Source organism: Aethalodelphis obliquidens, unplaced genomic scaffold (assembly GCF_003676395.1).
Source record: "Aethalodelphis obliquidens isolate GAN/ISIS:26980383/991018 unplaced genomic scaffold, ASM367639v1 scaffold63, whole genome shotgun sequence".
In the NCBI taxonomy this organism is placed as follows: domain Eukaryota; kingdom Metazoa; phylum Chordata; class Mammalia; order Artiodactyla; family Delphinidae; genus Aethalodelphis; species Aethalodelphis obliquidens.
Window position 1 is genome coordinate 6,622,341 of NW_020838007.1, and position 24,459 is coordinate 6,646,799.

The 24,459-nt window shown below is 47.4% G+C and overlaps 1 protein-coding gene across 2 annotated transcripts in view; it reads right to left on the reverse strand.

The window, feature by feature from the left end:
- The window catches only part of PTPRM (protein tyrosine phosphatase receptor type M), a 759,173-nt gene extending 741,031 nt beyond the window's left edge, over positions 1-18,142 (reverse strand). Inside the window, exon 1 of one of the 2 annotated variants that reach the window (XM_027088510.1) lies at positions 17,571-18,141. In XM_027088510.1, the coding sequence (XP_026944311.1) occupies positions 17,571-17,643 (73 nt within the window). In that variant the 5' untranslated portion in view covers positions 17,644-18,141. Of the gene's footprint in view, positions 1-17,570 lie in introns of both variants that reach the window. The other variant, XM_027088508.1, reaches the window with a different exon arrangement.
- Between the last annotated feature and the right edge of the window lie 6,317 nt (positions 18,143-24,459).

A 24,459-nucleotide genomic window follows, 5' to 3' on the forward strand; every position in this document is an offset into this window, starting at 1 on the left:
TATGGAAAAACCCGAACGAACTTTTTTGGCCAACCCAATATATATATGTATATATATATTTACATAATATACATGTATATTTAAAGCATGCATTGACTATAAAGTATATTAAAATTATTTTTGTTTTCAGAACCACTTCTGAATATTTCTATAATTCTGGTTAAGTAAGCTGCCTTTAAGTTAAAAACCAACAGATGTGATCTACTCGGTTTACCTGCCAGCAAATGAGAAGGTGCAGGACTGGACAACAAATCCTTTAGAGACTAGTTGGTTTCCAATTTTTTGCTTTGAACAATTTGGGGAATGAAACTAATCAAGCTGTCAACTTACAAGTCATTAAGAATAATTTCTGTTGCTAGAAATTAAAATAGATAAAATGAAATTAAATAGAATTAAAATTTCATTCTTATACGTGTTTTTTGTTGCAGAGAAGTTTGATAAGTCATCACTAAAAGACTCTCAAGTTTAAACATGTTATAACAGGATAAGATTCTATGGAGAAATAAAATGTAAATAACAGCTCAGGAAGAAAAATTAGTCAGGTAAAATTTCTCTCAATTAAAGAAAACCTCGTTCATGTATTTTTAAATGGCCAATGGACGTATCAAATGCCTTTGGTATTTGGATTCTCTCTCTGATGGATGCCTTTATAAGATTTTTGTAAAAGTCTTACCTTAAAATGTCAGTATTTACCATAGGGCATAAATTTCCTCCTCAACTGTATAAACATATGATGCAAAATTTCAGGTGTGAGTTTATCAACGTGCAAGGAAGTGTCTGATCATTTTTACCTCTGGACACACAAGTTCCACAAATCCTGGAACTTACCGGCATTGGCTCCTGGTTCAGCAAAAACATTTAGAGCAAGAGCTCATAAAGCAGGATCTAAACCTTGTTCCTGACTCTTACCAGTTTTGCAAACCTTGTTCCTGACTCTTACCAGTTTTGCTGGTTATGTTACAACACTGTCTCCAGAATGAGTAAATCCACCCGTTGACTCTGTTGGGAAAGTCATCCCGAGAGCTGGGATTCTCCTCCGTTCCTTCAGCCTGTCATTCAGGGACCACTGCCCTGTCTGCCTGAAGCATCTGTCCACCCTCCTGGACTCCCAGCGAATCAGTCAAAGGGATACATACAAAGAGATGCAGAGCCTTGAAATAGAAGCAGGTTACATCCATGGTGTGTGCAGGGGGATTCTGACTGTGTCGGATACAAAGAACTGGCAGGTTCTGTGGCTCAGCGGCTTCAGACTCAGGCTTTGCCCGTGCAACCTGCCTGAGCTAGGCGCCCCTTTGCTTAGCCTCTGAGCTTATTCCTTGGCCTTTGAAATGGGGGTCATTTAGGTGCTTATCAGTATTAAACCAGGTAATACACATAAAAAGCACTTAGAATAATGCCTAGACATTTTAAGTATTCAATAACCATTGGCTGTCCCTTCGTTGTATTATAATCTTTTAACCCTTAAGAACTGCTGTGCTGGTTAGAAATAAAACAGAGAAAGCACCCACCACTGCCTGACAGGCATGGCCATGGTCATGCTTTCACTCACCACTTCCCTCTGTTGGGACCAACACCCTCTGTCCTGTCCTCACCCTTCAGAGGAGTAACAGGACACCAAGTAGCCTGTCACTGATAATTTCTCAACAGTAAGAGGGATGATGGTCCAGCGGGGTACAGGTACCTGTTCTCCACTTTCTTTTAAAACCCACCTATTACAGGAGATGTAGATGGAGGAGGAAAGACGAAAAGGAAAAAGAGAAAGCCTGGGACAGTGATACCAAGTGTGGTAATAAAGAAGAAATTATTGGTTCCTGAATGTTCCCTAAGACCCCACATTTTCCTACTTGTGGCCAAACTCCCACCCCGCATAGAGACCCTTAAACACAGCAGCAAACAGGCTCCACAGCCTGGGGACAGAGGGAGAGACACCACATTAACCACAAAATGATCTTCCAATTTAAAAACTTATGAAAAGTGGGTTCCTCTCCCCAACTCCCCAGGCCTTTTCCCTTCTGCATCTACTCTAGGTAGACAACCACCACCTCAAAAACTTAATTGCTTAGGAGACATGCCATTTAAAGAGAAAAAAAAAAAACCCAAACATTTAAAGATGATATTTGGAAGTCACTTCTCTCCCTTCCCTCTGAACAACACCTAGGAGTGCCCACAGGCCCCCTGGGGGGTCCTATCTCCACCAACACCCACCCCTGTGGGCTTGGGAGCTGCCCTCAAGGGTCTCCCTTCCTGCAGAGTCAGCTTCAAGCTCCCTGCAGGCCAGCCCTCCACCTGCCTGTGCCCATCGAGTTTTTCTGTGGGTGCCTGTGAGCCAGCCCTCATCTTGGACACCCCTGGACCCCAAGGGCTGAGCGCAAAGCAGCCCACGAGTCCTCAACCTCGAGGCCACAGCCACTTCCTCTGGCGGAGGATCTCATCCTGCGTCAGTCCAGGCTTAGTCCTCGATAATTATTCGTTTCTGGAAAAGGATGCCCTACAAACAACTCTTGAACTATCCTCCCCACCATGGAAGATGCCTCACCCCGTGTTCGGGTTCGGTCCATTGAACTGAGGCATCAGTGATAATCCTGGCACATGAGGGCTGGTCCAGAAGAGAACAAACAGGATGCGCTCAGAAAGCATCCCAAGGAGAAAAGATGCCAACTTAACCGCAGTTTCCCATCTATAAAGAGCAAAAGGAGGACCACGCGGGGCTGGCAGCTTTTTGATTTTCACTAAACACCAGCCTGGGAGGGGGGTTGCAGGCACACAGATTAGCCCCCCAGAAGGTCCTGACTCAGGCTGCAACCCCGACAACCAACCCAGGTGTGTGATGACCACAAGTGGCCAAGACTTTGCAGCTGAGAAAGCAAATGTTTAAATTATTTAATCTGATCCTCATCATTTAGGCACTCGAAGGAGTTATTATAATATCCATTTTATTCTTCTGGGACCTGAGTCACAATTAGGAGACCTGACCCAAATCACGTGCCACCTGGGGGTAGAACCAAACATCAGAATCCCAAGGTCCAGTCCTGGCTTCTCCCTCATCCCTAGCAATGGACAGACCCCCTCATTTTACCTCCAGTTGCTCAGGAATCTTTCCAAAATAGGTACTTACATGTAAATTTGCATCTGTTAACAATGACAATCATTTCACAAATACTTCTGTTAAAAAAACCTAGGGCTTCCCTGGTGGCGCAGTGGTTGGGAGTCCGCCTGCTGATGCAGGGGAAGCGGGTTCGTGCCCCGGTGCGGGAAGATCCCACATGCCGCGGAGCGGCTGGGCCCGTGAGCCATGGCCGCTAAGCCTGCGCGTCCGGAGCCTGTGCTCCGCAACGGGAGAGGCCACAACAGTGAGAGACACACGTACCGCAAAAAAAAAAAAAAAAAAAAAAGTCACTCTGTAAGATGCTAATAACCTCTTAATATTCACTTATTCTACTTTTATTAATGCACGGTTTATTTTGGCATAGATCTCCCCAATGATGTTGCAACAAAAAAAGTGATTTAAATAAGCAAAGTACCTAACCCTTGTAAACTATTATATACCAAATAGTTCTTTCCCGTGATGACTGCAATCAGACCTGACTCATTGAAGTGTTTTCAATCTTCCAGTAGGGATCTACGTGCTATCTTTGCCTTTGTCCAACCTCAAAAGCAAATGCAATTTGTTCTAAAGAAGGTGATTAACAACCATCTCCAAAGGCCTGTTCACCTCCACCTGAAGTGAAAAGTCTTAAATAAAATCTCACTGACCTTAGTGGCATTTTGCCCCTGAGACCACGAACACACACGGACAAGAGCTTTGCAAAGGTTTTTATACTTTTCACCTCAATCCGATCTCCAAATGCTAAACACAAGAAATTACAAAAATACGATTCTATCTAGAGGATTTCAAACCATGGAGAAAACAGCATTCACCCCTCCTCTGCTTGTGAAAAATATGGATAACGGCTCTCATCCATTCATTTCGTGCAAGTTACTTAGAAGCTGAGTACGTTTCCTTCTAATTTGCTATTTCAGAGGCTATGAAATAGCAGTGGCTACAGTGCACTGCTGGGTTACCCCAACTTTACAATCGTCCTTAACACCAAAATGAGAAACTGTATGAAATACTTAAGCACACTTAAAAATTACGCCTTGTGCTTTGGGCCCCAGAGGCTCTGGAGGGATGGAGTCCCCTGGGATCCACAAAGAGCTGTACCCACTGTCTGTGCCACATCCTGAAATGTTGGGGCCTCAGTTCCAAAAAACCATCAAATGACAGAGACACCATTTCACCTGACAGGACTGTTTTGGGAGGTAACGAACACGTGAAGGACCGACACCTAGCGGCACAAAATATTCCTATTTCCTCTTCCCTTGCTCCTGAGAAGCCAGAGGATGTAGCAATAAGCTGATAAATCCAATTACAAATCGAAGAAAACCTGGGGCTTGGGGACCCACACCCTTTGGGGCTTGCAGACGTAAAGGAAACACACCAGACAACGGCTCAAGGTTATCCTGTGGTCACAGGCCTCTAAGAGGAACAGGGGCTGTGGCTCTTACAGATGGGGCGCTGTGTTCTCCCCAGGGTGACCAAGGGGGAAGACAGCATCGCTCTCCACAGATGAAGAAACAGCCTCAGAGAAGCCAAGTGACTGTCCCGCTGACGAATGACACAGCCAGGATGAGAACTCAGGTTTAAGCAAACTCTAATCACCTCCAGAATACACCCAGAGACACAGCACTTTGTAAAAGTTCCTTTGTATACCATCCATTAACATATGTGATCTCTGAAGCCAACCTCTGAATCAGAACATCCCAGAATGACCCTCTTCACAGATAAGGAACTGGGTCCACCGAGCTCAACAGCTTCCCCTCGGAGGACAGCAAGTGGCCGGTGGGCCCTCGAATGCAGGTCTTGCAATTCTATATTCCCCTTTTTCATGTGCCAATGATTTCCCAACTGTGTTCTGCAAAGCAGAGGCAACTCGGGACGCAGGCCCTGGGGCCTGGCAGAGCCCTGTGTAGGGCCCCATTCTCCCCTTGTCCTTGTGTCCACCCTTCAGAACGTGGCCCTGCCACCCCGCACACCAAGGGCGAGGTCTATTTCCCCACCCTAGATTCCAGACTGGCCATGTGACTGGCTGTGACCAGAAGGATGTGAGGTAGAGGTGACAACGTGCCCTCCCCAGGCGTAAGCCAAGAGGCCTTGGCAACCCTCTGCTCTCTCTTTGGAAACTCTCCCTGCTGGAGGGTGGAGGACCACGTGAAGGGCAGCCCAGCCGAGGCCAGTCCTAGACCAGCCTGAAGCCGGCCAACCAGCAGACACGTGTCCCCTCCACAGAACAGGAAAAACAGTAGATGGCTGTCGTTTAAGCCACCAAGCCTGGGGGCATCTGTTGCTGGGCAGTAGCTCATCAGATACCCGCTTTTCCAATTTGGAGAGTCATTTTTTAAACCTGCCCACATCAATTCTGTTTAACCAAAAGATTTTTAGGCTTTTCTACCTATGTAAGATTTTGCTTAACCAAAAGGTTTTGATGCTTTAAACAATAAGTTGGGGAACTACTGAACCCGGCTATCATACACCCCCCCTGACGTCTTCCCACACCCGTGTTCTTCATTGTTAATGAGCTGAGACCATGTTCCTGGTGTCACTAGGACGTAAAAGAAGTGCACATACACAAAAGTTGCGTTCTGAATGCTCAGATGCTCAGAATTGGAACTCGTTTATTTTCTGCCATCCCCACCACCCAGTTCCAAAAGTCTCAATGCACTTATCATGATATATAAAACACAGCACGATAAAGGGGCATGAGGTGAGACAAGTGAAGAGGGGTACTAAGACTCAGGCCCAGGAAAGGAGCCAGAATTAAGGTTCTACTGCAGAGATCGTGGCTCTCGGTGTTTTGCGGCTTTAGGCCCAGGCAGCAGCCACTCTATCCAGCGGGTAACAGAGCCTGAGTTTCCATGGAGAAGCCTCAATTTCCGCACTCTCGTTCCCTGTGGCTACTGCGGGCGGACCCCACACCTGGCCCAGTGGGCGGGCCAAGCAGGTTAAAGTGGGGACAGGTGATGTGAGCTGACTCCACAAGCCCCACGGCAGGAGTGGTCTGTACGGCTGGCAGGGAGGGAATTTCTCTTTCCACTGGGTTTGGAGCTGGAGGACTCAGCCCGGGAGACGCAGAACTCTCCTGACTGCCTTGAGCCACTAGGACCAGCTGGGCTACCCAGAGCCTTCTCTGTTGCAAGAGCCCACAAATCCCCTGTTTGATGAAGTCCAGTTTGACTGAGGTTTCTGTTCAAAAAAGTTCTAACGACTACAGCACACATATGTGAATCTGGCATCCTAACAGCCCACGTAAAGAGGAAAACGTGATGAGTTATACAATTCGCTGTGTCCACAAGAAGGAAGATCACAAGGAAACTCAAACTTTTTCCTGGAACTGTGACCCCGAAGGAAGCTCCCCAGAAGGTCATTATAAAGATTCTACATCACATAATAAAACATCACCCAGCATCTTTCTAACAGACCCGACACTCCATTTGAAATGCTTTTGCACAGAGCACACCTCAGTACAGGTGGATGGCATCAAAGCAAGGCATAAATCAGGAAAAGGCAACCTGCATCTGTGCGCACCGGGAGGGGAAGAGAGAGGCAATACAGTGCACGCACCCCATGCTCAGGGAACCTGGCTTTGTTAGGAATGGAGACCACTTTACCTCCCAAAGCTCCCACCAAAGACCTCAGCCAAGCTTTGACTAGCTAGTGGGCAGCGGTAGGTTTGAGAATATCATAGCCTCTCAGCACAGTACCCAGCACACAATGAATGCCCAATATATAGTTATCACTTATTACTATCAATTCTAAGCCCCTGAAATAAGGCTTATCTATGTTGCCAAGATTTAAGCAGAAAAGCCCGGCCTAAACATCCCTGTTGCTGCAGAGCCTTTGGTGGCAGCTGTGGAAGGCAGCTACATCCCCAAGTATGGAGGAAAAGAGTAGGCTTCATCTGTGCACATCTGAGCAGAGGCAGCCGATGGCAGACGTGGGAAGCGCCTAAAATCCTTCCAACATCCCTGCTACACCCACTTCCTGTTAACAAGCACCTTCCTGCTGCATCAGATTGGACCCTCTCATCCTCATCTATCAAACATGACCCAAGGATCCAGGTCTCATTCCCTTACACCGTGCTACCTGACAAACTAACGTGAACTCAGGTGACAATCCTCAGACTCTCTAAGTATTTGGAGAGACCCTACAGATCCTTGAATCAAACGTCTTCATTTTACGAGGGAGAAATCTGACATCTAAGGATATTAACTTATTGAGGTGATAGCGAGTTGGGGATGTCATATTTAAGATGACTTAATGAGCCACCACTCCCAGAGATGTCATTTCAACAAGCACCTTTCTTCCTTGGTCAAAATGATGAGCTGGTGGAAACTTCAAGTGCTGTAACAGACGGGGATGCCCATTTTGAGGTTAGCAAGTCTTTTAGGAACGACTACAATAAAAATGCCACGCTTTTGGCCCCTGCTTATGGGGCCCCTAAGACCGATTCTTCTACAGTGTCCATGTTTCAATGAATGTCAGATAGAAATAAGTGCTGGAAAATTACCTCCCCAATGTCATCATGTCTTGTTATCTTCTCTGAATGAGTCATCTCAAAATTCGGCTCACAGCTGCAAATCTAAAGATCTAAAATGATCTGTGTTCTGATTCTCTGAAATATCTTTATTCTTTTATTATACCCTAAAAATTCCAGATGGATGTCACATTTACTGGAGGTCACCAAGTTGAAAGACGGGGTACAAAGTGGCTTAGTTTCTATAAAATACCGTGTTTTGTAATTCATTTTCTCTTCTGACACCAGAAAGCCTCTGCTTCTTAAGAGAAATAGTCTCCAGTCAATTATAGTGTGGTACGTGAAACTTCATGTAACCATCCTCAGATGCTTTCTTAACACTAGTCAGAAAAGATGTGATAAATTCTCCAAAGGGCAGGGTCTCTGAGTCATTGCTAACGTCCTGCCAGTACGCTTTCAACTTTAACGAGCATCAAGATCATCGGAGGGGGCTTCCCTGGTGGCGCAGTGGTTAAGAATCCGCCTGCCAATGCAAGGGACACGGGTTCAAGCCCTGGTCCGCGAAGATTCCCACATGCCACGGAGCAACTAAGCCCGTGCGCCACAACTACTGGGACTGCGCTCTAGAGCCCGTGAGCCTCAACTACTGTAGCCCACACGCCTAGAGCCCGTGCTCCGCAACAAGAGAGGCCACCGCCATGAGAAGCCCGCGCACGGCAACAAGGAGTAGCCCCCCGCTCACCACAACTAGAAAAAGCCCGTGCGCAGCAACAAAGACCCAACTCAGCCAAAACAAAATTAATTAATTAATTTTTTTAAAAAAAGATCATCAGAGGTGTTCCTTTACCAGTTTCTGTGGCTCCATATCTGCATTTATAAGAAGAGCTTCAGGTGATTCCAATGCAGGTGTCCGACACTGCCTTCCAGCACCAAGCAGTGGTGCCAATTCTGAGGGGGCCATTTTGTAACTTTCAAGGGTTTTTTTTTTTTTTTAAAACATAATGTTGGCCATATGTTTATAACATAAATATGTGTATAAGCACATCTACATACACACCACCCACGGAGCCCCCAGGCAACTCAAATAACAAAGCCTTGGACCCAGAAAGGGGATCTATGAGTTTGAACCATATGACATTGCCAATATTTAAGCCTTTGTGACAGAAAAACAGGGAGTTCGCGTGGTTACACCTACAAGGGGCGATAGCAGAGCTGACTGGTCCCCTCTTTTCCTCATGAGGCCTCCTAACCTCGTGGCATTGGTCCACTTGTTTAGTCTTTAGGATACTCCTAAAAGGTATTTTTTCCAGAAAAGAAAACTAAGCCTCAGAAAAATCCAACAGCATGTCCAAGACCACATGGCTGTTCAGGGGCAGAAACAGAACTTGAAATCAGGAACACCTGACGTGCCGGGGCACCTCTGCCCTTCTTTCCTCCCCCAGGGGCCCCAGAGCTGACATCAGGCCACAACACCCTCCAGTTATCCAAGTCCCACTGTGATGGCCGGACCCCCGCTCCAAACCTTCCGAGGTCGATAACACAGGCCTCTCAGCAAGCTCCCCACAGGGGCTAGCAACAAAGGGAGAGGCTCTCTAAAAAGCCACACGAACAGGATGAAATGGTAACTGACAGAGAAAATAGGGCCAGAGCCCCCATAACATACACACAGGACATATGCCAACGGATGTCAATCGTGGAGACTTCACACCACGTTCCTAGGCCTAGGTGTCCAAAGTCTAGGAAGTGGAGAACAGATCGCAAGATTGTTGTCAAAGCAGCCTCATTTTATGAAGTTTCATCACCTGAGAATATGCCACAGTGAATGAAGAAGGAATGAGAGCCTGCCTGCGAATCAGACATGAGCTGATGGAAAGGTGCGGGTTGAGCTCTGAGCAGGTGCAATTAATTTCATTCTATAACAGAAATAAAAACAGGAGATGATACATACTATTGCCTGTCACGGAAATTTCTTACTGGTGATACATGGTTCTTTTAATACTCCAGTAACTAAAATCGAATGCTCCTAGAGTAGAAACATGGTCAATCTACCTCATAGTAAATTTCTTTTTTTTTTAGAGATCAGTATTATACCAAAATTCTACTTTATGGCCATAACTGATTTATAAATTTTTATTATACACGATAAAATTATAGGCTCACTTTTGCACATTTAATTAACAAAAGGTAACTGTTTTCCTTTAAATTTAGCGACTGAATCTCTATGCCCCTATAAATTGCTAAGGGTACCAAGCACCGAACCCACAACCTGGGCCTACTGTTAAGATGATTACAAACGCTTTAAAAAAAAATCAAACTTGATAGAAAGATTGAAAAAACAGCAGTAAGCAGAAGTAATTTGATATATTTTCTTCCCTAAGGGAAATTTATTCAATCATTTATTCATTCCTTCAACAAATATTTATTAACTTCATTAATTTACTATGTGATTACTACATGCTAAACACTGTTCAGTAACTTGATTTTATATATTATGAGTATTTATTTTAAAAGAAATGCTTTAGACAACTTTATAGTTTTGTATCTAAAGAGTATCACAAGCCAACTTCAAGCACGTGGTTATGACATGATTTAAAATGTCTCAAACTACACCAGCTGAGAAGAGAAATCAAACAGAACCCATCGAGACTGGACTGCAGGGGTGTGTTCCAGCCCCCTCACCCATGGTCAGAAGCCCACCAGAGACCCGGTTCTGATTCCACCACTGGAACCGGGGAGAAGTACCGGGCCTCTGACATCCACAGTAACCCAAACGAAAACATCTTCTTTTCACTGTCTGAAATAAATCTGCTTTCTGCATATTGAATAGGAAAGAGATGAAAGTGAGCATTCACCCATCTGAAGAAAAACCGATGCTCTGTAAGTGTTTCTGCTCTGTGCCCCATACAAAGCAAACACTTTGCTTCTGCTTAGGCTGTTGTATTTTTAAATAAATCATTCTGTTAAACGCTAGTCTCCTTCTCCAAGGGAAGGTCTAAAAACTTCTCCATTTTGACAAGTCTCTGACAACTTTACTCCCATCTGCTCTCGGCTGCAGGTCCTGGATCATTGACCACCACAGTTTCCCTCCCCTGGAGCCCCAGCCTGAAGGTAAGTGACACAGCCTTGCATCAGATCCTCCACCCTCCCCCTGCCTCCAACTCGGGGCCCAAACTTTCTGCTTCATAGAAGAAGTTTTTAACGACTCAGGAGTCTTCTCAGTTTTAAGCAGAAAAATGGACTGAATCCAGATGTCCAAATTTCAATGACTTCCTGAATTATATACGTGAACCGACGATGCTGGAGAAGGCGTCTCCTGCAGATGTAAGCGCGGTACCCCCATTCCTCGTGAACACGTCACACACACCTGCTCGTGGCCACTCTTCTGGTCAGTTACCGAAAGGACTGATGGTGAAGGCACCAGTGGTTACCATGAACTCTGAGGTAGTTGCCAGATATACTACTTCTCCAAGTCCCACTGCTATACACAGAATAGCAGCCATTTATGACACGGCCAGAAAAAGAAGAAATCACGGCAGAGCCTAAAGCTGTCTTGAGGTCAGTGTTGAGAAGTGCGACTAATGCAGCAACTTCCACTAAAGAATTTCTTTTGATGGGAATGAGTTACAAGCAGGTGAAGGCCCATCAAGAGCGTGCCTTCCTTCAGCTGTAAGTAGATGCATCCGGGAAGCCTTGCAGGTGAGGCAGGCAGGTGGGTTTAGGGATGCAGCTACATCTAGTGATGGGCTGGGGATGGCAGCTGGAGGGGCAGGGAGCGGGAGGCCCGCCTGCCACGTGGAAAGCACTCCACCTGCCACTGATTCTCTGAAAGTCTGGCGACAGTGTTTTTAAGATAAATATCTGTTAAATGACATCACAATAGATTTTGTTTACCTGCAGCATTAAATGACAGAGAGTCAGGGATTGTCTTTTGTGGCTAACAGAGAAACGAGGCTCTATCTTAGGAGATACATTAAAGTACATTATCAGTACTTTAAAGAGGTATATATTGAAAAGCTTCTCTTTTCTGTTTGGAAGTGAAGTTCATTTCCAAAGGCAAAGTGTCACATTTCCATATTAAAATTCCAAATTTTATGCAAATTTCTCATTCTCGCCTAAGACAGTCCTTGCTTCTTTCGATTTCAGTAGATTTTGAAACTTTTAATAATTGGACAACTTTCCAAAGTATGGTTAACTATATCTTTCCGTTCTTTGCCCATTACCACCCCCAATGCCTCCCCGACCCCTTAAAGGGGCCTTCCCAACAGTAAGTGCTCAATAAACACCCACTTGAATTAAAAGCATCATTTTAATAAGTGCACTGGGCTACGCCCTTCTTACAACAAGCCAACAAATATCTTCGAAACACAGTAGCAACCCAGAGAAATTTCCAGCGGCTAATCGTGACTGCAAGATTTAATTAAAACTTTACACTGTGGTAAGTAAAATTAGAGGAGACTTTTTTTCATTTTCGTTTCACAACTGGCTGGATCCAATATCTTCCCCAGATAAGACCATTATTTGAAACATCACGCTGGTGGTTTCCCCTAACAGGCTGAGAGTCACAGCACCATCCCATCGGCCTGTTCATAACCTGGGCCGTGCTGATGGGGGGCAGAGGTGTTCACAAGTGCATGGACGTGAGTTATATTTTCATCCCTAGGTCCTTTCAGCTCTTGTTAAGGGAGGCTGAAAATGCAGAATGAGGATGCCAGGCCTTTTAGAACTCACACTCTATGTCTGGCATCCCAAGCTCCTGAAGGGCTAGTTCTAGCACCTACTGCTGCCCCCACCCCCAGCTCCCCCCAGGACTTTCTGATTCTGTCCCCCTGGGGGTGTGGGGGAGGGGGCAGGAGTCTGCCTGTCTACAAGTTCCTGAGTGATGCTGAGGCTTCTAGTCCAAGAACAACACTTTAAGAACTGTTCTTTTGGAACAACATTTCTCGAAAGATGGCCAGGATCACCTGGGGATGCTGTGGGACCCGCCAGGGGCCTTGGACATCAGAGTCACCATGCCGGACATAGAGACCAAGTCGGGAAGGACCACTCCCGGTGACCCTCGGGCACGCCTGGTTTTTGAGCATCACAGGTATACACATAGCTCACCAGCAGCACAGGCTGAACACACCCCACGCCCTCCCCCAGGCCACCTAAAGCCACCAACGTGTAGGATTGTCACCTGCTCTCCCTGCCCGTTTGTCACTCTTTTGATCCTCCTCCCTAAACTCTCCATACGTTTCACCCTTAACAGCAAAGAGAGGGGAAGAGCAGCGACCCTGCCTGCCGGGATCTGCAGAGCTGTGTTCTTACAGGTGAGCACACACAACCCTTCCCTTCTCAGACCTGTGCTCTTCTTTCATTCTCCTCTCCCACGTTCCCACCCCTTTATCAGGCTCTGGCCTTGCCAGCCGCCCGCCCTGGATGGCGGGGGGACCACAGGCTACCAAGGGTAATGACTAAAGCTTTCCTGCTCCCCACCTAACACCGGCCCTACCTACTGATTTTCGGAGCAACAGTATAAATGCAGGCTTTCTGATGACTAAACGCTAAACCACGGGAGAAGCAGCATCCTCTTCTGATGGGAGGTTTATGTGCTTTTGCATCGTCTTTAAACTTTTCATTAGTGAGTTTGAAAAACATTAGTAATGAAACCTTCTCTCACTTACAAAATAAGCTTATTAATAGGTTGTGGTCATAAAGAAAAGAAGCCCCTGGAGAAAAGTTTGTGGGAAGGCTGGTTTTCAAAGAGAAGAATCCTAGAATTACAAAGCATGATAGACACCACCTTAAAAAAAAAAATGTTATACTGTTGAAAAAGTATGTAACTACTTATTAAAATGCCTGACCCCTAACTAAAAACTGTCTTAGGATATTTAGATAATACACACTTATTCGAGAAAACTAAACCTAAAACAAAAACCGAGAGAAAACAACGCTTAATCCAAAACAGTGCCTCTACTGAAACAGATACGTACAGCCTATCAATTCCTGGAATGAATTACAATTGTTATAAAACTACGACAATTTCCAATAAAGCCATCAACTTTTATCGAATTGTCACAGAAGTACCTAAATTCTAAAACCAACTTTCCCCAAAACTAAAGGCTATGCTTGAGACTCAGGTGGGGTTCATATCATGTGAAGACATAATTCAGATTACTCGTTCATTACGTGTTCGTTTAGAATTACTCAAATTGCATACACACGTATCTACATATCAGTATATGTAAGTAACTTCTCTACTGAAAATCTGTAAAATAACCCTTTGAAAACATCAGAGACTAAAACCTGTGATTTTTCCAGATCGGAACAATTGATTAAGCTCAAGCAATACTTCTTTACATCCACATAACACTAAAAATGTCAAAGTGATTTCTCGGCATATTGCTATCCTGCACCCTGATTTAAACTTGAAATCTTGTCATCACGTCCATGAACAATCTCACTAAAGCACCATAAAAATATAAAATGTCATGACTCTAGTTATCTGAAAAAGAAAAAAATTAATCAAATTGCTAAACGAATCTATTCACACTCTTTGTAAAGGGTACTGTACAATCTTGTATTCTGAAATAATTTTCAACTTATTGTAAAAACAGTACAAAGATTTCAGTACATGTTTCGCTCGCCTTCGCCTAGTGTTGACATCTGACTTAATCAGAGTCGAATTATCCAAAACTAAGAAACTAAATATTGGTACTGGTCTACTAACTCAACTACAGACTCCATTCAGATTATGTTTTCCCACAAATGTCCTTAAAAGAGTACTTTAAAAAAGAAATTTCTCAAGAAGAGTTTCAAATTCACAAGATTATATTAAGGTTTAATCTATTCCAAATACTGAGGTGGAAGCAAAGGACCAATCTGTTTGCATTTCTACTGCTGCAAACCAAGCCTTGCTTACCAGACCTTACCATATCAGTCTCATTATTATATAAAACCAAACACTTCCTGCATAGGATATATTACAACTTGGCTTTTGAGAAAATGGGTCAAAGAGGAATGACTTCCCAGCTATGTGGCTTCTCGATCTGGAAAAGAGAATTTCAAGCAGGAGCAAGAATGATTCCACTTTCTTCCTTGCTTCTTACTTGTATATCGTTTTACAGGAGTTATTTTGAATGACCATTCAAAGCCTAGATAGAAGGCAGAAAGTGGGCCTCCAATACTTTGCCTAACAAGTTAGAAATTGTAAACATGGAAAGTGATGTTTAAAATGGAATGTTTATATATACTAAATAAAAGTCCTCCTGGACAAAAAACCTAATTCTTTTCTTTTTTCTTCCAATATGTTTAGCACTCTATTTCTGATATCTGGCATTCAAATTATGTGTAGTACCTTCCAGAAATGATTAATCAACAATCATATCAATTCTGAATGCATTCCAAAAGAGGATATGAGGATGCAGAGGGGAAACAGCAAAGTATCTTGTGTATAAATCTTAGTTACACACACACACACACACACAAAAAAAACCTCCACTGATTACATAAAACCTCGGGATTCAGTCCATTGGGTGCCCTAAGAAGAATCGGCGATGAAAATGTTAATTTCAAAAGAAGGGACGATGCAAGCCAATCTCACAATCTCTCCTCTCCCTCCCTTCTGGGTCAGTCAGTTCACAAACAATTTGAATGTTTGCAAATAATCAGAAGTCACATCACTAATTTATTCAACAAACAGTGAATATAAGTGCTTTATCAGAACCAAGAAGGAAAAATAACTGCCTTTGCCCTCAAGCCACTTACCATCGAGCTCCTCTGTCTCTAAAAGGATCCCCATGTCAGGGGAGAGCAGCCAAGTATTTCAATGTCCAGAAGACTCGTAAAGCGAAACAAGTGTCAGTGTCACTCATAACATCAGAATTAACTTTCCCAACATACAAAGAAAAAAAAAAAAAGACTTTTCCAAAGCATTAAGTGCTTCCCACATGTTCTACCTAAAACCCAAAGTGAAGCGAAAAAGCATAATGCACTGCAGTTTATCTGATCCTTGCACACACAAATTTTGCCAACTTCAATTTTTTTAATTTCATTGTTGCTAAGCATTCTCTCTGGGATACTGCCCTTCATTTTCTCTTAACCCTCTAACATACTAGGATAACTCTGGCTTCCAAATGAAAAGGAGGCACAGTTCAATCAATGGTATGATAACAAACAAACAGAATGACATATTTCCTCTGAAAGAAAAATCTGGCTAAAATTGCGTTTAAAAAAAAGTCTCTTTCGGTTTGACTATTAATTTACATAAGCATTAACAAGGACACAGGCCAGTACTACATAGGCTGAAGTCCCTTTTAATGATGAGAAAACGATCATTTAAATAAGCTACATAAATATTTCTTTCCACCCCCTCGACCACAACTTGAAAATCCATCCAAATGCTTTCTGACACAGCTTAACTTGAAACAAATCCCAGGCAGGGAGCTATGGATTCTAAATAAAGAGAAAACCATCAACTAAGGCCCTCATCCTTGGCTTCTAACACTAATGAGTTACAAGGCTCTACAACTGGCGAGTCTACTCCATAATTCACTAATAAGAAAGAACGCAGGCCAATATCTGCATCAAGTTCATAGCAGACAGCAGTGGATCAATTTGTTAAATCCTCCGGCGCACGTGCAATTACCAGACAGTTAATGACATATTAAACTTGGGAAAAGGGTATTTCTCTACTGAAATTGACAGCATAGAGCGAGCAGCCAACTCCACGCTCGGCTTCCTGGCGGCGGCCAACTGTGGTCAAGGGTCCTTGGGCTCAGGGACGACCGGGGCACGGCCTGTGCGCCTGCGTGTCCCTTGGGCTCCGGGAAAGTAAAGATGTAGGTTTCTACAGATCTGACGGTCAGAGGCAAACGTTTGAAACGTTTTAAAATATGCGCTTTACCGTCAGTGAAAGTGTCCTTCATGAAATTTAAAAAACAAACAAAAAGTTCAACTTACTCATTCCTCCCGAATAAACATAGAAACCTATTTTGCAACCTAAGTTCAAGGCCAAATAGCGGGCTTTTTATTAAAAGAAAAACAAGCCCAGTGCCACCATTCTACGTGGACCTTAATGAAACTGACACACACGAGAAAGTGTGATAGTGTGCGGGTGTGCAAGCGCCGGCTGTCCACCCACGTGTGTTCCAGGTTAACACCATGCGGGGTTGGCGCCCCTCCAGACCCCCGACTCCTGGCCACGCGTCCTCCGGCAAGGAGCCCTCCGAGCTCGGACCGCCAGCGCGCAGCAGGCACCTCCCCGCCACTCCCTTTCCTCCCCACGCGGCACCGCGGGCCGTGAGGTGGGCTGACCGCTGCCCCCGGTCGGGCGTTCCGCGGGGCCGAGGGTTCGGAGGGGGAGCCCAGCGGGGCACAGCCACGGCGACCCAGGGCCTGCGGGCCGGCCACTCCCTCCGGGCCGCCGGTCCTCCCGCCGGGACCGACGAGGACGCCGCCTCGGCTCTCCCGGGCAGCAGCGCAGCCGCCGGGACGAGCCGGGGTCAAGGCCGCCGCGAGCCGGGCGGCGGGAGGAGAACCGACGATCGCCGCCGCCGCCCGTGCCGCTGGCTGGTCGGGCGATCGCGCGGGCGCAGCGGGCACTGCGACCCGGCCCGGCCGCCGCTCGCCGTGGGAAGGACCGCGCAGCGCCCACGCCCGGCGGCCGGCGGCTGCAACTCCCAACTTCAGGCAAAGTTTTCTGCTGTCGCTCTCGGAACCTATCCGGGATTCCGAGTGGCGCCGTCCGCCCCGACACGCGCCCAGGCCGCGGAGGGGCGGGTGCCGAGACGGGGGCCAGGCTCCGGGGCTCGTCCGCTCGGCCCGCCGGAGCGCTAGGTACCCGCTCTCGCCGCCGGCCCCGCGCCGGCGGCGGGGACGAGCAGACGCGGTGCCCGGCCCGCCGCGCCCCCTGCCCGGTCCTGCCGTTCGCCACTGGGGCTCTCCCACTGGGAGCTGCCCGCGTCCCGGGCCCCCTCCGGCCCGCGCGCCCCAGGCCCCGGCAGACGCAGCCCCGCGTACCTGAAAACGTGTCCCCCGCCGCAGTTAGCAAAAGTCCGGTCAAAGTCGCCAGGCAAGTCCCAAGTCTCCCCATGGTGCTGAGTGCGCGCCGGGCCGCTCCCGGCGGCACTGGGTGGGCGCGAGGGCGGAGTGCGGCCGGGAGCTTTGCCTCCAAGGCGGCAAGAAGAGGAGGGTGAACAGCCAAAACCAGAACCAGACGCCCAAAGTGCTAACAGTTGCAGAAGTCCCAACTCCGGCGGCTCCCGGGGCCGGGGACGAGGGTCCTGGGTCCTCCCGCCCTACAGCCAGCCCCGCTCGGAGCTGCGCCGCTGCGAGAGGGAGCGGAGGGCGCGCCCGTGGAGCCAAAATCCGCCCTCCGTGCCGGCGGCTGCGCTGGCCGCCGCTCTCCTTCCCCGGCTCGGGACCCGAGCCTCCGGCGCCGCGGTGGCCGGGGCCGGGGCCGTGGCCTCGCGCGTCCCGCCCGCCGCCTCTGCGCCGCCAGGCGAGCCAGCCCCCGGGCGGCGGCGCGCCGATGGCCGAGCCCGCGCCGGCTGCAAGCGGGGCTCCTGCTCCCCGACTGACTGGCGGTGCCCCGCAGGCCGGCTGAAGGGAGCGCCCACGTCACGGCCGCCCGCGCCGCCGCGGCCCGCTAGGGGGCGTGAGAGCCCGGCCCCGCCGGCCCGCGCCCGGCGCTCGGCGGCCGCGGCGCCTCGGGGGGAGCTGGGCGGGGGGTGGCCGCGGGGGCGGCGTCACCGCTCGGAGAGCGGCGGCCGGGCGGTGCCACCCGCTCCCTCCCGCTCCCCTCCCACCGCAGCTTCGGTTTCGCGGCCGGCTTCCGGGAGGGTGACCGCGCAGGGGCCGCGCCTGGGCCAGAAGTTTGTCCCGGGTCACGGGCCGCCGGGAGTTGGCGAGCGCGGCGGGCGGGACAGCGGCCTGCGGCCCCGCGGGCGAGGCGGCTCCGATCCCGGCGCCGGACGGCAGTGTCGGCGGGCAGGGCCGGAGGCACCGGGAGTCGCGGGGCCCGCGCTCCCCGGCGGCTGCGGTCCAGGCGAGCCGGCAGATCCCGGGGCTGCGAGGGTCTGCGGCTTCTCCGCGCCGGGGGCGCCGCGAAGTTGGCGGGCGCCCGGGCAGCTAGCTGCGGCCGCGGGCACCGAGACCCCGCAGCGCACCGGCAGCCCCGCGGGCCACCCGCGCTCCTGCACCCGGAACCTCGCACCCTCTGAGCAGGACACGCTCGGCCGCTTCATTGCGTCCCAGCCGTCCCTGGTGGGCCCGAGCGAGCCGCGGGCCGTGCACGGAAGGCGGCGGTCACACGGACCTACGTAACCTGTGATTTCTGTGTCTGGTGCAAAGTGTTGGGGAACGCGGGAGGAGGCGTGGGTAATGAATCAAATGATGTCTTGAAATATATAATTTACCATTTGGGGTGTGGAATGCCTATTTCATTAAGTGGATAAAATAGCTTCCAATGCATCAGTAAAGAGGTTCAGTTTGTAAAACTGAAAAAAAAGAAAAAGGTGGGGAAGCGGGGGGCAATCCTTCTATTTCCTTTGGAATAACACACATGGAGCTGCAGGCGCCAGGCCTAGCTAATTGAAAGCAGTAGAAGGCCTGAGAAGAGGTTAAATTAGAAACCAAGTAACTACCGGTGAGTTGCACGGTGTTCTAGGGCGGGGAACCGCGCCAGCAAGAGGGCAAACCCATGAAGCAAGTGGGCCCCGGGCTCCCTCCGGTACTGACAAAGGCCCAGAAAGTGCATTGATCCCACGCTCACCTCGACCCTGTCTCCAGTGGACCCTAGAACCAACAGACAAGGATATGTCACAGCTGTCACCTCCCCGGGGCAAATTGAGGGACTGGACTTTTGATTTTGGTGCCCAACGAACAGCTCCTCTTTCTTGCAGAATTCCACTTATTAGATCCTTATCAGAAGTGCTCTTTCGAAGGCTCTGTATTAATCATTGACGTTTTAGTACTACGGACCTTACATCATCCTGCTTCTTCTCCCAAATAGGTACTTGTTGAGCCTTATCTCGATTGCAAAATAACTTTTTAAGTATGGAGAGGCAGGGGGGTCACACACCTCCAAGGATCAGCAGTGAGGGTCTGTCACCTGGGCTTTCCCTGGTGCTGAGGTCCTGTGATGTGATGGAGCCCAAATTTCCTTTATTTGAATGGTCATGTGCTTTCCAGTGGAGCTGTTATATTAGTAGATGTGAGATGGATCCACATAAGGAGATGTCAATCTAGTCATTTTCCTTCTTTGAGTCGGGTGAAGAAGTTAATATTAAGGTATGATTTCATTTGCAAAGTATGTGAGTTCTTTCAGCAAATATCTAAGAAGGCCATATATCTGCCAGGCACTGAGCTATGGGCTGGAGGTTGTCTTATGCTGGGCTGCCCCAGGAGCAGGCCTGAAGTTAAGGATTTAAGTGTAAGTGGTTTTAGGTTTTATTGAGGAAGTAATCCCAGGAAGCAGTACAAGAGGAATGGGAAAGTGAGACAGAAGGGTGAGGTGGAGTCAGTATAGGGTGTATGAATGAGCAAGTTTCCACTGTGGGCAACTGGGGCTCACTGCCCTGGGGACCCCCAGGAGAAAGTACGGAACAGCCTTAGAGCTGGAGCACCCCACCCCGGGGCAAGGACGTGTGTGAGGTGGCTGGGTGGGGGCATGGGAGTCAGCTGCGCAGATAGGGGTCCCTTCACCAGTGGGGAGAAAGCCCTGTAGGGATTCCCAGTGCTGTTACCCTGGTAACCAGAAGGTGCCCTGTCCCTTCCTCAGGTTACTTAAAGCTCAGTGGGAGACCCAATGAATTTCTATTATCTCTGATCTCTAAACATGACAGTGTTAAGCCAACTCTGCCCTTATTAGCCTGAAATCCACATTGCAAACAGTGGTGGGGTTTTTGCCAGCAGTTCCTTCCCTGGCAATTCTAACAGCTAAGCTACTGTTTCTTCACTCCCTCTTCCAGGTAACTGGCCAAAGCAGCACTGAGCCCAAATGGAAGGCCTCTCTTCAAAAGGAATGGATTGGACTTCCTCTAAGGAAAGGATGCTGTAGGAGTCCTTCCAATGGGACATTTCTTGTCACTTTTTTTTTTCCCCAGCAGGGGAGGTTTTTTAAATTTTAATCCAACCACATGACACTCCTGTCTCTCTGGGGACAACGGTGACATATGCAGAATGGCTGGTCACAGTTAGGGGTGCTGTCAAGCCAGCCCCAATCATATGTCTAAATATTTCGAAGTTATTCATCAAGCTGGCAAACTATTATATAATATGTTATATGTTCCTACTTTGACAAAGATAACAATACTGCATAAATACTACCTTTATTTTAGTAAAATCGCTCATATGTTGCCATAATCGAGACTGTCAAATAATTTTTGTCCTAGTGATAGCAATGATCTGTTCTGTATGGAACATTTATAGCCACATTTCACCCAGTTTTGTTCCTCAGTGGTGCTTGCAAGCATTCAGTAGCCACATGTGGACAGCACAGATATAGAACATTTCCGTCATCATAGAAAGCTCTTTGGGAAAACACTGAGAAAGGATTAGTGTATTCAAATTATGCAAAATTTGAGTATATATTTTCATCAAAAACATAAATTCAAAATTTTTTAATCAGAAAATTAAACTTACTTTCCTATAGTTGCTGAAGATTCCTTTCTTCCCAATGATTCAAAGATATCTGCTAGAAGTAAAATGCAAACTACAAATTAGGATTATGAATACCAAGACTGAAATAAAATGATTCATAGGGCTTCCCTGGTGGCACGAGTCCGCCTGCCGAGGCAGGGGACACGGGTTCATGCCCCGGTCCGGGAAGATCCCACATGCCGCGGAGCGGCTGGGCCTGTGAGCCATTGGCCGCTGAGCCTGTGCTCCGCAACGGGAGAGGCCACAACAGTGAGAGGCCTGCGTACCCCCCCCCAAAAAAAAAAAAAAAGATTCATAAAAAGCTTAACATTTTCTTTAATATTTTAAATTCAGTGATACATGATGAATTTTGAATAAACAGAAACCTATTAGCCATGTGAGCATTCAATGTCCACCTAGTTGTCAATGTAAAGAATCAGTGTCCTGTTTCACGTATAACTACATATCTACCATTTTAACAGTAATATTAATCATTTCATTTTGAAAGATGTTCCTCAATCACCCAGTTTCACACATGCAAATACTACACTAGTGTGTGACTTCTTACAGACTTGGAACCCAAAGCGAAGCAAGAAAATTGGTGGTTGGCATTATGAAGAAACCCCACTCACTCACATTTAAGACTGTTTTTTTTTCCTGCTACCTGAAAGCAAGGATTTGATTTTTAATTGATTGGACTTTTAACGAAGTGCTTCTGCCGTGACATTTTCCGCACACCTCGGTGTGTCCATGTGCGTGTCAGTGGCAGCACACCCTGGAAATCTTCACAGTGCCCTTCCAAGGCCAGGGGACAAAAGTCAGGGTGAAGCATTTCTCTGAAGCCAGCACAGAGCTGGTTTTGAGATTGGATGTTTAGGGTTATGGTTTATGGTCTCTCAACACTGAGCACCAGATACCTAGTGACAGACGTGACCACGTGCCCCTTAGTACATTTATTTTTATAGGTTAGTGATCCCCAGGGTCCTGGAAGGCCCGGGCCCAGGGCAGGAGCCCACGCTGCCCACTGTCTGCACTGTGATGGTGTTTTTAGCATCCGTAACTCTGTTTGTGACATTTGTCCCAACCTCCTGAAAGTCAAAATGTAAATAAAAAAAGAAAACTGACCATAACCTATCCCCACCTATCCTCAATGTTAGGTTGAATTTGTTGGTTAACCACAGGCAGAAAGTTCCTGATCCATCAAAAGTATCTATCACACCTGCCGAAAAGCATCGACAAAAGAATCATTTAAATACCTCCCAGGTGGCTCAACTGGGGTTAACAGGACCCAGCAGAAACGGAAAACATTGTCCTAGAAAACTCACGTTTTGTTCTCTAGGCCCTGCTGCAATGATTAATTCCCTTTTTAGAGGCACGTTGAGATTGTGGAAGTGTATTTTGAGATAATAAATGGAAAATGTAAATAAGCCCCCTCGTATGGGTTTCACAATGATGTATTCTTTCATTGATCAAAGATAGTATGTCGTTGAAGAGAAAACAAAGGGAAGGAAGGAGGGGGGTAAGGAGGAAGGAAAGAAGGAAAGAAGGAAGGGAGAAGGGGGAAAGAGAGGGAGTGGGAGACAGAGCTAGCTTGGAATTTGGAGTCCAGCTTGATTGAGTCCCAACTGTGTGATTTAAATTAGTTTCCATTTCCTGGCTTGCAGAAATGGCATTACACGTGGCAGCTCTGCGTGCATCTGAGGCCCTGAACAAACCTCTTTGATGAAGTAAAGCCCTAAGGGTGTAGAGTGCATCCCAGTCTCTGCCCGCCCCCCCCCGCCCCCGCCTCCGCCCCCGCCCCCACTTGTCGCTACCTGGAGAAGCACGTGAGCCGCGGGCAGCGCTGGGGGGTGGGGAGAGTGGACGCAGAGATGAGAAGATCCCTGCTGGGTGCACGCCCTCGCCATCAGAGTCGGCTTACTCAGTCAGGACTTCACAGCTTCACTCACCTTCTGAATGTGTGTGAAAAACACATTAGCAGTTCACGGGGGCCAGAAGAAACCAGGGCATTTAAACTTTCAGCAGTGAAGCCCGGTTCTCACCTGCACAGAAGAAAGAATGGGGGCAGGTGCTCTTTTTTGAAGTTGTTTGTATCCTACCTGAGGCCAGAACCTGTCACCAGCAAAAGGCAAGGCTCCTCCAAGCAGACTTCAAAGCCACTTGTGCATAAAGGCTTAAATTTTTTGAATTTTTAGATGCCCCAGGAATTCCTTCTCGAGGCCTAATTAAAAGGGGAGAGGGAATAGGTTTCAGTTCTTTGCTTTGCCCACATTACCCTCAGAATAGAAATTAAGCTCCTGAAATGCTGATACTAGGACAATGCATTTGCCTATTCTTTTTAAAAATCTTAACTCTGACACCGTTAGTCTGTGTGACACTGGGCAAGTCACTTAACCTCTCTGTGCTTCGGTTTCCTTACCTGTACAATGAAGGTAATAATTGTACCCACTTTACTGAGTTGTTGAGAGGATTAAATGAGATAGTGATATAAAGTGTTCAGAATAGTTCCTGGCACATCATTAGAGGTAGTTATTAAGTTATTAAGCGCTGGTTTTAAAATCAAATACTAAAGAGAATCAACTCTGCACGAAGTTCTGTGCTGGGGTTCTGCGCTGGGAGATGGGACAGAAACACCTAATTGGGCCCAATTACCATTTAGATGGGACGATCTTCAGCAGGGCTTCCCCTCCATCTTTTCTCAACAGCCTCTGCTTTTGGGCACATTTGAGTTTATATCGGCTGCCAGACCCAACACCAGGCCACATCCAAGGGAACCACAATATTTATCATGACAGCCCTTTCTCGTTTGCTCCTCGGCAAAATGAGAATAATAATTTCTGTCCTGTCTATCCCATTGTGTTGTAAGAGTGTCAACGACATTGTCGGGTACAAGTTCTTTATAAACAGGCCCCCGATGACTAAACTTTTAGTTTACTATGCAGCTCTTCTCTTTCATCTTACCAGGTGGGACTATAAGTTCGCGATTTGCAAATAGGTCATATTTTTATAACAATCTGTTTCTATGGAACTTTTTCCTTTTGCTTTATTTTAGGTAAAATGGTAGGTTGATAGTCTCAAAACATTCCCTGCTTACTCGTGGGGTCTGTAGCAAGGTGGACCCCACATGGTGACGTCAAGGTACTAGAAAATATGCTTATTACAGCCACGTCCAAACCTGTGTTCCCGGGAATGGCAGATACAGGAAGCGCTCTGCCGGAGAGTCCCTGGCAACCATCTGATCTCCAGAAAGTCTGTCGCCTCTGCGGGC